Here is a 14,102-nt window from a genome sequence, read left to right on the forward strand (position 1 = left end):
CCATCTCCATTACTTGCTGTCTGTTCACCCACATCCATAGTAGATTTGGACCTCGCTGCCTGCAGGCACGATGAGCTCACAGGTAACTGCAGCCCTTTCCTTCATCCTTATCCTCTTCCTCTTGGTCAAACAGGTCCAAACTTGTACAGATTAAACAGCCCAGTCCTTTCAACACCTAATGGACTGCTTCTGAGTCAGTGTTCCACTTCAATTACACGTATAAATTTTCTTTTTTTTTTTTTGACCTTGTGTAAAAAAGTTGCTATTGACTGCTTTATTATAAACTAAGAACTTTTGTCAGCTTAGTGTATTTGAGAAAATTATGGAAACTTTTTGATGCATAATTTTACCTGTCTGTCTGTCTGTCTGTAAACCGGATTCCAAAAAAGTTGGGACAAGTAGCAATAAGTGGCTGGTTAAAGGAAATTGAGCATATAATGAACAGCTGGAAGACCAATTAACACTAATTAAGTCAATTGACAACATGATTGGGTATAAAAAGAGCTTCTCAGAGTGTCAGTGTCTCTCAGAAGCCAAGATGGTAAGAGGATCACCAATTCCACCATTGTTGCGCAGAAAGATAGTGCAGCAATAGTGCAGCAGACTTTTAAGTTATCATCATCAACCGTGCATAACATCATCAAAAGATTCAGAGAATCTGGAATAATCGCTGTGCGTAAGGGTCAAGGCCGTAAAACTCTACTGGATGCTCGTGATCTCCGGGCCCTTAAACGTCAATGCACCTCAAACATGAATGCCACTGTCAAGGAAATAACAGAATGGGCACAGGAATACTTCCAGAAAGCATTGTCAGTGAACACAATCCACAGTGCCATCCGCCATTACCAGCTGAAACTCTACAGTGCAAAGAGGAAGCTATTTCTAAGCAAGCTCCACAAGCTCAGATGTTTGCACTGGGCCAGGGGTCATTTAAAATTGAGTGTGGCTAAATGGAAGACTGTTCTGTGGTCAGATGAGTCACGATTTGAAGTTCTTTATGGAACACTGGGACGCCATGTCATCTGGACCAGAGAGGACAAGGATAGCCCAAGTCAACGCTCCGTTCAGAAGCCTCCATCACTGATGGTATGGAATTGCATGAGCGCTTGTGGCATGGGCAGCTTGCATGTCTGGAAAGGCACCATTAATGCAGAGAACTATGTTCAGGTTCTAGAACAACATATGCTCCCATCTAGACGTCATCTCTTTCATGGAAGACCCTGCATTTTTCAACACGCTAATGCCAGACCACATTCTGCAGCAATCACAACATCATGGCTACGTAGGAGAAGGATCCGGGTACTGAAATGGCCAGCCTGCAGTCCAGATCTTTCACCTATAGAGAACATTTGGTGCATCATAAAGAGGAAGGTGCGACAAAGAAGCCCCAAGACGATTGAACAGTTAGAGGCCTGTATTAGACATGAATGGAAGAGCATTCCTATTTCTTAACTTGAGAAACTGGTCTCCTCTGTCCCCAGATGTCTGTTGAGTGTTGTAAGAAGAAGGGGGGGATGCCACACAGTGGTAAAAATGGACTTGTCCCAACTTTTTTGGGATTTGTTGATGCCATGAAATTTGGAAACAACAGATTTTTCCCTTATGTATGTATGTATGTATGTATGTATGTATGTATGTATGTATGTAAATTAAAAAAAAGAATATTTACCTGTAAATAATTTACAAACTGTACATTTGGCTTAATAAAAACAGAAACATAAGTCATATGATGCATATTTTAAACCTCTGATTAGAAAAGTGTATTAAAGTTGCCATTTTTTAAGTAAAAAAACTTAAGTAATAAAACTATGGTAAATGTCTGCATTTTTACAAGCCTATGAATGTCAACTGTAATAGGTGTAAGTTTTCTAATATTTATATTTGCAAACAACAAAATAAAACAAATGCCAACAAATAATTCCAAAAAAAATGTCAAAGCTGCACAACACACTTCTGAAAAATTATACATTCAAATCACCTAACTGCCAGGAAATATAATTAATGCGTTTTTTGTGCCACTGCATTGTTTTCATTGAACCATGACATTTCAGAAGCAGCAGCCAACTTTTTCCCCTTTTGCATTAGAAATTTGAGAACATTTTGTAACCTTCCTTTAAACTCTCAGGCTGATTTGGATCTATTGTCAAAACACTGAATCCATTTCCACTCAATGGAGTGTCTCTGGTTTCTAGTTTCTAAGTAAAAAAAAAGAAGAATGAGAAGAAGTCAAGAATGGAGAAGACTGCTTCTATGGAGTCACTAAAAAAGGGCAGAACGGACCAGAAGTATGCTTTTATAGGTACAGCTGTGCTCCTGCATGTTCAAACACATACAGACGCTACAATGTATGTATGCCTGCAGAAGCGTCTTCAGTATAAAGAAGCTTGAATGTGTCAAACAGTTGAGTTGAATTTGTTCTGACTGAAATTTAGTGAGCTTCATGATGCTTTGTATTTGACATATATTAAAAAAAAAAAAAAAAAAGCACACCTTTCTGTTCCATTTTTTCATGAATCATTTTCTTAACGGGAGTGGTGGCACAGAGGTTAGAGAAGGTGGACCTGTGATCAAAAGGTCATGGGTTCAACTCCCCGTACCGACAACATCAAAATGTGGGTGGGAAAGGTGAAACACCCACACCTGCTTCCACCCTCATTTGCCCCACCCCGGGCCCCTGAGCAAGGCTCTCAACTCCCACCATCTGCTCCCCCGGGCACCCCATGGCAACTTTCTGCTCCATATAGAAGGCTGTAGCAGCTCAGTGGTCTGTGGTTGAGTCAGGAAGGGCATCCGGCGTAAAAACAATCGCCACGTCTTTGTGCAACTTAGTTCACAATAGCGACCCCTGAAGAAGGGAGCAGACAAAAATTTCTCATGAATCAGCTGCCCCACTTCTTTCACTTACTCCACATTCCATCCATCCATCCATTTTCTTTACCTGCTTATTCCATTTTGGGTCACGGGGGTCGCCGGTGATTTATCACAGAAGTTTACGGTTGTACAACGTCAAACAAAGGCAGTAAGTAAACTAATCCCACAACTTGTAGCCATTTTTATCATGCTAAGTGTTGGCAAACAGTAGTGCTCGGTGTATATTTGGATGATCAAAGGAAAAAAGTTTACAGTGGTGAGACCAGCTATGTTTTATGGTCTGGAGACAGTGGCATTGACAAAAAAGACCAGAGAAAGAACTAGAAGTGGCAGAAATGAAAATGTTTAGGTTCTTCTTAAGAAGTGACAAGGATGGATAAGAGATCAGAGGTACAGCACAGGCTGAACAACTGGGAAATAAAGTTAGAGAAGCCAGACTGAGATGGTTTGGACATGTCGAGAGAAGGGGCAGTTATTGGTACAAGGATGTTAGAAATGCAACGGTCAGGAAAAAGACAAAGGACGTCCAAAGAAGAGATATATGGAGAGAGGACATGGATGTAGATGGAGTGAGGACAGAAGATGCAGAGGGATGCTCAGGGAGCTTGTGTGTTTGCCCAGACACATGAAAAATTAGAGGGAACGTTGCACCATCGCATAGATGACACTTAATGAGACATTTGAGTCAACATTTATAAATTAATGTTTGATACAAAATGACTCCTGTAAACCTTGTTGAGTATGAAAACCTGGAAAACTCTTTGGTTTGAGACAATAAAACATTTTCTTCAACATTTTATGAAAACCTGCATATTTACATTTGAAGCTTACAAAGTTAAGCATAATGATTAATCACAGCCCCAGCATGTGATTAATCTGATAAGAATTTAATCAATTACAGCTATAATACAAACCCAAGCCCAGTCCCTCATTTTGTCCACATACTCAGATTTTTATTTTTATTTTTTTCAGATAGTGCTCATCTTAATCTTCAGCTGGCTTCTTCAGGGGCCGTTTTATTTCTATAGCTACAAAATGATTCCCCGTTCTGTATTTGTCATAGAAAACTCAGGTACAGGACCCAGTGGTGGGAGCAATAAGGGAAGAATTTGTACTGGACGTTATTGTACCTGAGGTCAAAAAAGGTCAGGAGTTCGATATATGGGGCTCCAAGAGCAAAACACCTAATCCTCCCCAGGGCCACAAACTGACCCGAGGAACCAACAGAGTGATCAGCAGAACTCAATGATTGGCCGGCGTCATACTGTACCAGATCGATATGTCAGAAGTCTTTTGGAGGAAGATCTATCAAGGCTTTGAAAGTGAGTGTTAAGTTCTGAAAATTGATTAAAAAACTACGTAGTCCGTGAAAAAACAAAACAAAAAGAAGAATAAAGCCGTGGTGTTTTTCCCTTCCCTTCTCTAACAAGCATGAATGAAAGCAGGTGTTCTGATTGAGCTCCAGTCTATTATTTTTCTTGATTTGACTTATTGTGAGCCATTTGTGGTTCACTGCTCACACACAGTCAGCGTGTTGAGCGTATACCAACAACAGGAGAAACGTCTGCAGAAAGGATGAGAGAGAGAAAACAGTTTGTTTGGAGAGGAAGTGCAGCGGTGCAGAACGCCAGCCTGAAGAGTGATACAGAAAAAAGGGAGAGTGAAGAGGTGATAGCAGCGACAGCAGAGGGAAACAATGTGTGATAAAGGAGCAGCAGGAGACATGCTTCAGGGCAGAGAACAAAAACTCAGGGTCAAACCTCCCCCAGTGAGCACCACAGCAGGAGGATGAGGACGACGAAGACCCAGAGACCACACATCTGGACAAATCACACATCTGAAATAAAATGGATGCTTTTGTTGACCTGGAATGAATTGTTCCCATCTCTGAGGTTACCCATAAGTGAAAATAAACAACCGCTCGAGTACAAAAGTTAATGTCACTGTAGCTGTTCCTGTTCCAGCTGAAAGTAACTAAGGTTGTTTTCACACCTGATCGTCCGGTAGACTCGGTTCGGTTGGGGACCAATATTCAGAACATTTGTTTACATTTCAGCTGGTGCGTTTTGCATTCACACTGCACTGAGTCTGTCAAGCCAACCGGTCTCGAGTTGGCAAAAATAAATAAGTAAAAATACTTTAAAACGGAACATTGAGTGGAATTTTGACCATTTTTGAATGTATCCTGGATGTCGTTATCCTGTTTACATTCAGAAATATGTCTGAATGCACACCTGCCAAAAGATACAAAATTGTATTTTAAAAACAACAAAAAAAAGATTTTTTAAAGATTTAAACATTTATTGTAATGTAGATATTTGCTGTTTACAGTATTTAACAAAGATGTATTAATGGTCAATTTGTTGAAAAGTACATTATATATATATATATATATATATATATATATATACACACACACACACACACATACACCCCACACACACACACACACACACTATTACAACCCATTAGCGAAAGGCAAAGCGATAATGGTTTTACCCATGTCTGAGTGTGTTTGTGTGCCTGTCAGCAAAATATCTCAACTACTGGATTCAATAGAAATGGTTACAGTTTAGTAAAATTTACAGCAAAAGTTTTGATACAATAGTTCATGGTCACATCACATACTCTGAATGTGACATCTCAATATTTGACCAGATCAGCTGTGAGCTTAGACTCAAACTAAGATATGAAAGATCAGTGTGTGCATAAAACATGGGTGCATCATTTGCTCAAGGAATGCTACATTTTTTTAAATTGTATTTTGGACCTCAGACACAACAGTGTGTGGTCAGAGAGGGCTGAACTTCAACACCGGCACAGGTCGTTTCAGACACGTTGCAATGGATAAAGTTTGAATGAGCAAGAAGCTTTTCACAGGTCATGCTTTTGTCTCTTCACTGTGGTTCTCTAGTCAAGATGGAATACGAGGCAAAGAAGTCTTCCCCCCACCCCCATCTCGTGTTACCAAAACACTATCTATTTATTGTAAAACCGTACACAGCTTTCCTTTTCTTATTATTTCTCGTATACACATTTTCAATGATAGCTTGAAGAGGTTGGACCCAGGGTTGAAAACTGACACCAGAAGCTTGAGTAAGAACTTAAAAGTAAACAGAACAAAACAAAAAGCTGACATGGTAACAAAAAAAACTACAAATAATTAAAATGCAATATGACACGGAGGCTAGTTGGACATCGCACAAACAAGTCCAGACTGACTGAGGAGAACGCTTTATGGAAATTTATGGACAGGGACTGATGATATGGAGTGGAGACACCTGGGCAAAATGACAACAGGTGAGAGTGGGCGGGGCAAAAGCTGAGGAGCAGAAACTGACTGAGGAAAAGTTCTTTGAAAATGAACTGATGGCACAGAAAAACTGAGGAACAGAACAAAACACAAAGACCTCAGCACAGAAAATAAACAAAAACTGAAAAGGAATAAACAAACAAGAAAGACAAAAGTTACCAAAACATAGATCCTGACAATCACATGAAATGGTGAGATGTTTAGTTTAAAATTGCACTATGAATAGAACCTCATGTATGGATTTAAAAAGGTGTAACTTCTGTAATGTAATCATTGTTTCATGTTTGCTGCACAAACAACCTTTGCTTTAGATGTAGAACAAGACTGAAAAATAAACGTCTAAAGCTGCTGATCTGTGCAGTTTGATGATCTCTCTTTGCAAGAGCTCATGGAGTAAATATGAGGCGTGATAAACGAGCAAATACAGGAAACCATTAACGGTGAAATCAGCGTGAAACGAAAGCATTGACAAAAATATTAAAGGTTAAAACTTCATATGCAAGAAAAAGATGGAAGAATTTGTGTATCAGCTCAGAGTTTTGCAAAAAGTCACCTAACCTTTTTCTTAAAACACATGCATGAATAAACATTTATGACATAAAATATTCAGTAACCATTTACAGAAATCTGTCCAAATAGACTCAAATCTGTGTTCAAGTGCTCATGTCACACAGCATCCATCCATTATCTTTACCAATTTCTTCCTTTTTGGGTCATGGGGGTCACTGGTGCCCATATCCAGCAGTCACTGTGCGAGAGGTGAGGGACACCCAGGACAGGTCTCCAGTCCATCACAGGGACAAACTGAGACAAATGAGACAACCATTCACTCTCTCACACACACCTAGGGACAATTTAGAGTTACCCATCAGTCTAACATGCATGTTTTTGAGGAAACCGGAGTACCCGGAGAGAACATGCAAACTCCACCCAGAAAGGACTGGATTTGAACTGGCAACGTGCTCAGTGAGAGGTGGCAGCTCCACAAAGAGCTGTCACACAACAGTCAGGTCAAAATAATGTCTAACCTCAAGAAATACATGTGCTTTTGTTTAAAAATTGTTAAAGTAAAATCTAGGGATGCCTCATTACATCCAAAATTTAAATGGTTTTTATACAAAAATTCATTCAGCCATAGTTCTGGGGAAGTTTTTGAAGTTTGTGAATTTAGAAATTGTGCTTGATATAGTTTTATATCAGCATGGGACAATTATTATTTGCACAGACCTAATTTAATTTTTTTTTTTTTTTTAACAATACACAGCTAACAGAAAAACTTGCAATTTTGATCCATCCACTCATTTTTTACTTGATCCTGTGAGTTTGTTTGTTATGAATGTCTTGGGCACCAATTGTACAGAATTGTCTTTAATTTAATAAAACAAGAAATCGTATAATCCCCACCCTCAAGAAGTTAGAGTCAGCTAAGCTGCTCAACAGGAGTATGGCAGAAAAATTGGGGGGAAATTTACAGGAGATCAAGTTAATGAGCAGAGCAGGCACACATCTGCTTTAGCCATGGGTGGGGATTTCAGTGAAGGTTACAGAGAACAAAGTTGTGGAGAATGATGGACGGGTCATGAGAGAACTCACGATGTGGATTGTTGCAAGTAAAATATGAGAATTTGGCAAAAATAAAATCATAAAATGGTCACAAATGCCTGAGGTGGAGAACTCTGGGCCTTGAAGAAGGAAAACATAGAAAACCAAATAGAGCAGAGAGAGGCAGGAGTGAAGTCATAGCTTTATTTTTCTTCACTGATTCAGCAGGTTAACCGGGTTAACTATGAAAACAACCTGACAGACGCAGAAAATCCCACAAAACTAAAACAAAAGTAAATAAATACGGTGGATGAAGGCTGGCGGTGAAGACAGAAAAGACACAGATGTGTTATGTTCATAGTAGTTGGAAGTACATCTAAACGTTATGGATTCTGGAACATTTTCATTCAGGCTCAAAGAAAACTATATTTCCATAAACAAAAACCATCAATGCAAAATGACTGACTAAAGCAGGGGTGTCAAACTCACTTACAAAAGGGGGCCAAAATTAAAACCTTTTTCAAACTAAGGACCAGTTTCAGAATCTACATTAACTCAAGTTACATACCCAACATCTTTTTTTTAGTCACAGGTTCCTCACAAAGAGTTTGATTGGCCTCATTTGACGTTCTCTGTTGCACTTTTAACATCATAAGCAAAGATTACTGAAAATTTGCAAGTGAAAAAAGTATTTTACATTTAACATATCATCTTGGGGGCCAGATAAAATGTCAGCGAGGGCCACGTTTGGCCTTAAGTTTGACACATGTGGACTAAAGTAAAAACATAATGGTGAAGAGTGAATCAAACAACTTTTTGAAGAAACAGCAACAAATATAATTTCCAGTCTTAGATAATGTTCGTTCAGATGTAAGTCTGGACACATCATAAAATTTAGTAACAAAAGCCCATTTTGGAATTGTTAAATTTAACATTCAAATTTATATTGGTCACAGATTAATATAAAATGTCCTGCAGAATATTTATCAACCAATGAAGAAAGAAAAATCTGGAAGGTCGAAACAACTAAATAAAGAATGCTATAATAGGTTTTGCTAAAATTGTTGAGAGTGTCATGATCAGCGGCCCCCAATGGCCCCCCATCTGCTCACGCCTCTGCCCTTTCATGACATGCCACATTTTTGCTCACTCCTGCCACAGTTTCTGTTTCCATGCTTAGTGTTGCCTATCACCCATCCTTCAGCTCAAGCCTGCTCCTTTCACTCCATGCCACACCTCCCTTGTTTTCTCCACAATAATCCACATTCATTCCATGCACCTGTTCACCTATGCCTCGGTTCTGCCCTGTCCTGCCAGAACTCCTGCCTTCATGCTTTGTTTATCCCACCAAGTTCTTTCTGCTCACTTCACCCTGCTCCATTCATTCAGCACCACGTCCCCTCTGCAATCAGCGTTCATGCCAGCCACCTGTTTTCTGCCCTTTATAAGCTCCATGTCCACAACCCACCAGGGCCGAATTAATAAAACTTCCATGGTCCCGATATCAAGCCATCCATAGTTTCATGCCACAGTCTTGTTTGCTTCGCCTTATCTCAACCTCACGCCTGTACCACGGTTTTCTCGCCTTGCCCGTCGCTCTTGGGATTTTGACTGCTTATCAGACCAGTAAATGACTCTGCTTTCCCTCCACGACTACAATTACGGATTACGACCTGGCTCTGGTTGCTGCTGTCTGTTTCTCCGTGAGTGACCTCTGCTACGTTTTCTGGAGCCTGCTTCTGGATTTGCCCCCCACGAACCTTGTACTGCAGCTGCTCCGCCAGTGACGTCATCACTGCCACGCTGATAGGCGACTCTCTCCTCTGGCCTGTGAGGACCTGTTAACACTGCTGATCCTGACTCCTCCATCCTGCAGCCAAATAAATAAAAACTGTTTGTTGTGTTTGGCTTATTTGAATCCAAAACCCGGTCTTGACAGAGAGGACAAATTGTGGATTTCTAGTTGGTGGGGCATTTTAACACCATCACATTCTAACAGATTACATCTGCAATTAGGGTCATCTCACAAAGATGGGTTTCACACAAGTATCTGAACAGATCTCTGCTGCTTCTGTACATTTGTTAGTGTATGTGTGATGGTTTAAAGTAGTTTTATTAAAAATACCTCTTTAGGAACTTTCTAAAATAACTTATTTTTTTCCCAAAATGGCAGCATCATCTACCAACATGTCTGGTTTTGGTTCAAATGTGCCTTCTCAGTGGGTTTTTCCAACAAGGGGCAACATTACTGACTTGACAGATAATCCTGCTAAAAAAGCTGCTCTGATGGGAAAAGACAAGAAAAAAATTCTTTGAAAAAAATAAAGTTTAATGTAATTTTGCTGAGGCAGCACGGTGGCTCAGTTGGTAGAGCTGTTGCCTCTTAGCAAGAAGGTCCCTGGATCAAATCCCAGCCAGGAGGCTTTCTGGAAGGAGTTTGCATGTTCTCTCCATGCATGTGTGAGTTTTCTCCGGGTACTCCAGTTTCCTCCTACAGAGCAAAAACATGCATGTTAGGCTGATTGGTATCTCTAAATTGTCTCCAGGTGTGAGTGAGAGAGTGAATGTTTGTTTGTCTCTATGTGTCCCTGTGATGGACTGGAGACCTGTCCAGGGTGTACTCTGCCCCTCACACAGTGATTGCTGGACATGGGCACCAGGGACCCCTGTAACCCAAAATGGAAGAAGAGGGTAAAAGATGATGGATGGATGTATATAGCATTCACAAGAGGACAATCTTTAGAATTTAACTCAACACAGTCCCTGCAAAACAGCCAGACTTGAGAGAGAGAGAGAGAGAGAAAGAGAGAGAGAGGGATAGAAAATCAACACAGCTTGGTTTAAAAAGACTTTACCGGGTGAGATAATCCGTCAGAAACCAAGGTGTGTTAACATCTGAACACGTGAAAAGACCCCAAAACCTGCAGTATGGTTGATGGTTGGACTGACTGAACATTTTTAAATAGAAAAACAGATTTATTTAACCAGTGTCTGGCTAAAATAATTTTAGAGGAAATTAATGTAAACAATTTATCTCTCAAATTATTACCTTCATTCATGCTTTTTATTTCTATTTTTGGAGAAAGAAACCAGGCCAACATGCATATTTGTTTCTCCAGTTGGTCGTCAAACAACCTGAAGACTGAAGTGAGTGCATCTGCTTTTTGTCAGACTCAATTGTGGAAAGAATTAGAGGCCCACTCATGTTCCATATCCCAACCTCATGGCAGCACTGGTGTTTGAGCCACTGCCTGCTGACCTAAAATTGTTCTTAAGTTTACGGAAAGCGTTTACCATGAAATAATACAAAAGAAAAACGTTACAAAAATATAATCTTCTATAAAAGAGGGTAAATATTATAACTAGAATAAATAATCACATCAGAAGGTCATGGCAAGATTTTTTTTTTGGGGGGGGGGGGGTATGAATGTTGCAAAAGCAAATATAAAGGGGACTTTATCAGGGCCAGGAACATAAAAACAAGGAAACAATGAAATGATAGGAGTCTGTAGTGGCTCACATGGGACAGTTTTATGTAGACATGATATAGCTGCCTTATTATTCAGTCCATAGTCGAAGAATGCTCTGTTTTTATCACCATAAAATAAAATTGGTTATTTTGGCCTATATAACAGTTAAATAACATTAGTATTAAACTGGAAGTGCTAGTAATGTTTACAGGAGGGAAAAAAGCGTTGGAGATGCTGATGTCTAAACCTTTAGACAAATTTTAATGTCTATAAAATAACGGAAAAATAAAAGTTCAAATTTCTCTTAGTAAACTATGGGGAAATCTGTCTGTCTTTTTATTTATTATTATTATTATTTATTATTTTTATGTATTTAATTTTTTTTTAGAAATGATTTATCTTCGCCTTGAGCAAAGGCTTTGTTGAAACCAAATCTTTGAGTATTGGTGTATGCAGTTTTGAGCCCTTTGTTTTGCAAATCTGCTGGTAATGCCATTGTTTTGCTATTGATTCATATTCTTTTTCCTCCTCTGTCTCTGAATCGAGATACAAAGTATTTGACGTGAGTGTTTCTTCAGATTCCAGCCTTTGTCTGTGTTTTCATCCTCAGGGGAGACATCTAGGCTGCTGCCCAGCATGTGTGTGCATTTAAACAGAAGTAAAACGGTCATGACTCTTGTCTTTCTCTGCGGCAGCCTCAAATAAGCCCCTTTGGTCTGTGAAGGGAATCTTCTAACTTCTCAATCTCATCTTCTTTACTCCTCCCCCTCTTTTCTTTTTCATTTTTTTTTCTAACTGATCCTACTAACCCACCCACTCATCCCTTTAGTGCGTAAACTCCAGCAAAAGGTTTTACCCATGCTTAAGGGTTTTGGCAAAGTGTCTAATCATGTCTGGCACAAGCTCAGTCAACAGTAATAGTGATATCTTTCCTTAGCGTTGCTCCACCTCTCGGTCTGCCATCCACTGTCTCATTTCTTCCTTTCTCTTTTTGTGTTTCGATTTCTCTTCCAATCCATCTGGCAACTACTCTTCCCCCTTTAGGTCACTTTCTTATCCCCTCTGCACACATTCAAGTTCTCCCATCCTCCATAAAACCTCATTCATCAAATCATTCCCTTCTTATCCCTTCAACCCCCAATCTTTCACCTTCCTCCTATCCCTTAAGCACTCCCATCCAACCCCTCCATCCAGCTGCTTTCCCTGTCTATTGTCTGGGTCTCATGCCTATTCATTGTTTACTTATTGCACAGGGTGAGTATCATCCATTGATGGATTCACGCTTAACATTTCCCACTTGTATTTTTATTTGTCCTCATATTTTTGTTTAACTTACCCTGGATCCCTTAACAAAATAATGTCTGTATATTTTAGCTTGTGTATTAATTTATCTTAATTTTCAGTTCTTAAAATAGCATTGTTGTGTAAATAAAGAATTTTGGTTCTTAATAGTTGTTTTGCACACAATTAACTTTTGCCACCAAATGCATCTCTGAGAAAACAAACTCAATTTATAAAACAAAACAGGTGAAATCACAATTAGTAATTTAAACCATTTCCAGGCAAAGTATACTGAATAAAATATAAATGCAAGTGTTGTTTTTCCTCCCATTTTTCATGAGCTGAACTCAAAGATCTAAAACTTTTCTATGTGCACAATAAGCCTTTTGCGCTCAAATATTGTTCACACGTGTGTAAATCTGTGTTAGTGAGCACTTCTCCTATGCTGAGATAATCCATCCACCTCACAGGTGTGGCACATCAAGATGCTGATTAGACAGCATGATTATTGCACAGGTGTCCTTTAGGCTGACCACAATAAAAGGCCACTCTAAAATGTGCAGTTTTACTGTATTGGGGAGGTCTATAAGTCTGTACTGTGGTGGGGGGTGGTCAGAAAACCAGTCAGCACCTGATGTGACCTCATGCAGTGCAACATATCTCCTTCACATAGAGTTGATCCGATTGTTGATTGTGGCGTGTTGAATGTTGGTCCACTCCTCTTCAATGGCTGTGCAAAGTTGTTGGATGTTGTCAAGAACTGGAACATGTTAAATAGATGTCAGGCAACCAGTGAAACACCAAGCTGCAGCAGGACAGTTTTTGCCAACAAAACAAACAATAAAATCAAATAAAACCCATAAGTAGTATCCAAAAAGAAACATGCAACATCTTAAGGTACTGTTTCTTAAATACTTTATTATTCAAAGGAGTTGGAGTCCATTATCAGAGACTGGTGCCCAGTTTCTGCTGCTACCAAAGAAGGTTAAATCATTATTTTATTTAACTCATGTTTGTTTGTTGGTGTGAGGTGTTTGGTTTTCTCATTGCACATTTTGGTTAAACGTGTCCTGTTTGGTCTCATTTTTCCAAAGAACACTGCTCAAGAAGTTTTCTGGTTTGTTCAATTAAAAGGTTCACTTTCGAGAAGAGATTTATTTATTAGCAACTCTTACAGTGAAGTTATGATTGTATTTGTTTGTAATGAGTTTATTGATATTTTTTAACACATTTAGATTTCCTGACATTTCTTTTCAGTGGTATCAGTGACAGAGACACAAGAAAATGATGGAAGATCTGCTTTTTTTAAAAAGCAAATATGAAAACCTGACATCTGTTTGGCATCTGCAGGTGGAAAATAATAATTTAAAAAAGTTCTAAATTACATGTGGTTTATAACAAAACAAACAAACAAAAAAAAAATCAATCCATAGTTTCTAGTAATATGTCATTCACTTAAAATTAGACTTTTTTTCCCAAAATCTGCGAATATTCCTTTGTAATTTTTAATAGTTCGAGTAAAAAAAAAAAAAATTTTTTTTAATCCTTTAACAATTCCAATTTTTTTTATATACGGTATAACAAATTAGGCCAGTCGGCCTTCACTCTCTCCCTTTTGTATTATT

At 39.1% G+C, this 14,102-nt stretch overlaps 1 protein-coding gene across 1 annotated transcript in view; it reads right to left on the reverse strand.

Moving 5' to 3' along the window:
- LOC119417292 (semaphorin-3A) overlaps nt 1-9,519 on the reverse strand; it is a 23,193-nt gene extending 13,674 nt beyond the window's left edge. Inside the window, exon 1 of the mRNA XM_037684501.1 lies at nt 9,290-9,519. Within this exon, the coding sequence (XP_037540429.1) occupies nt 9,290-9,519 (230 nt within the window). The remainder of the gene's footprint in view (nt 1-9,289) is intronic.
- Nucleotides 9,520-14,102: the final 4,583 nt, after the last annotated feature.

Source organism: Nematolebias whitei, chromosome 11, assembly GCF_014905685.2.
Source record: "Nematolebias whitei isolate Nwh7 chromosome 11, NemWhi1, whole genome shotgun sequence".
Lineage (NCBI taxonomy): Eukaryota > Metazoa > Chordata > Actinopteri > Cyprinodontiformes > Rivulidae > Nematolebias > Nematolebias whitei.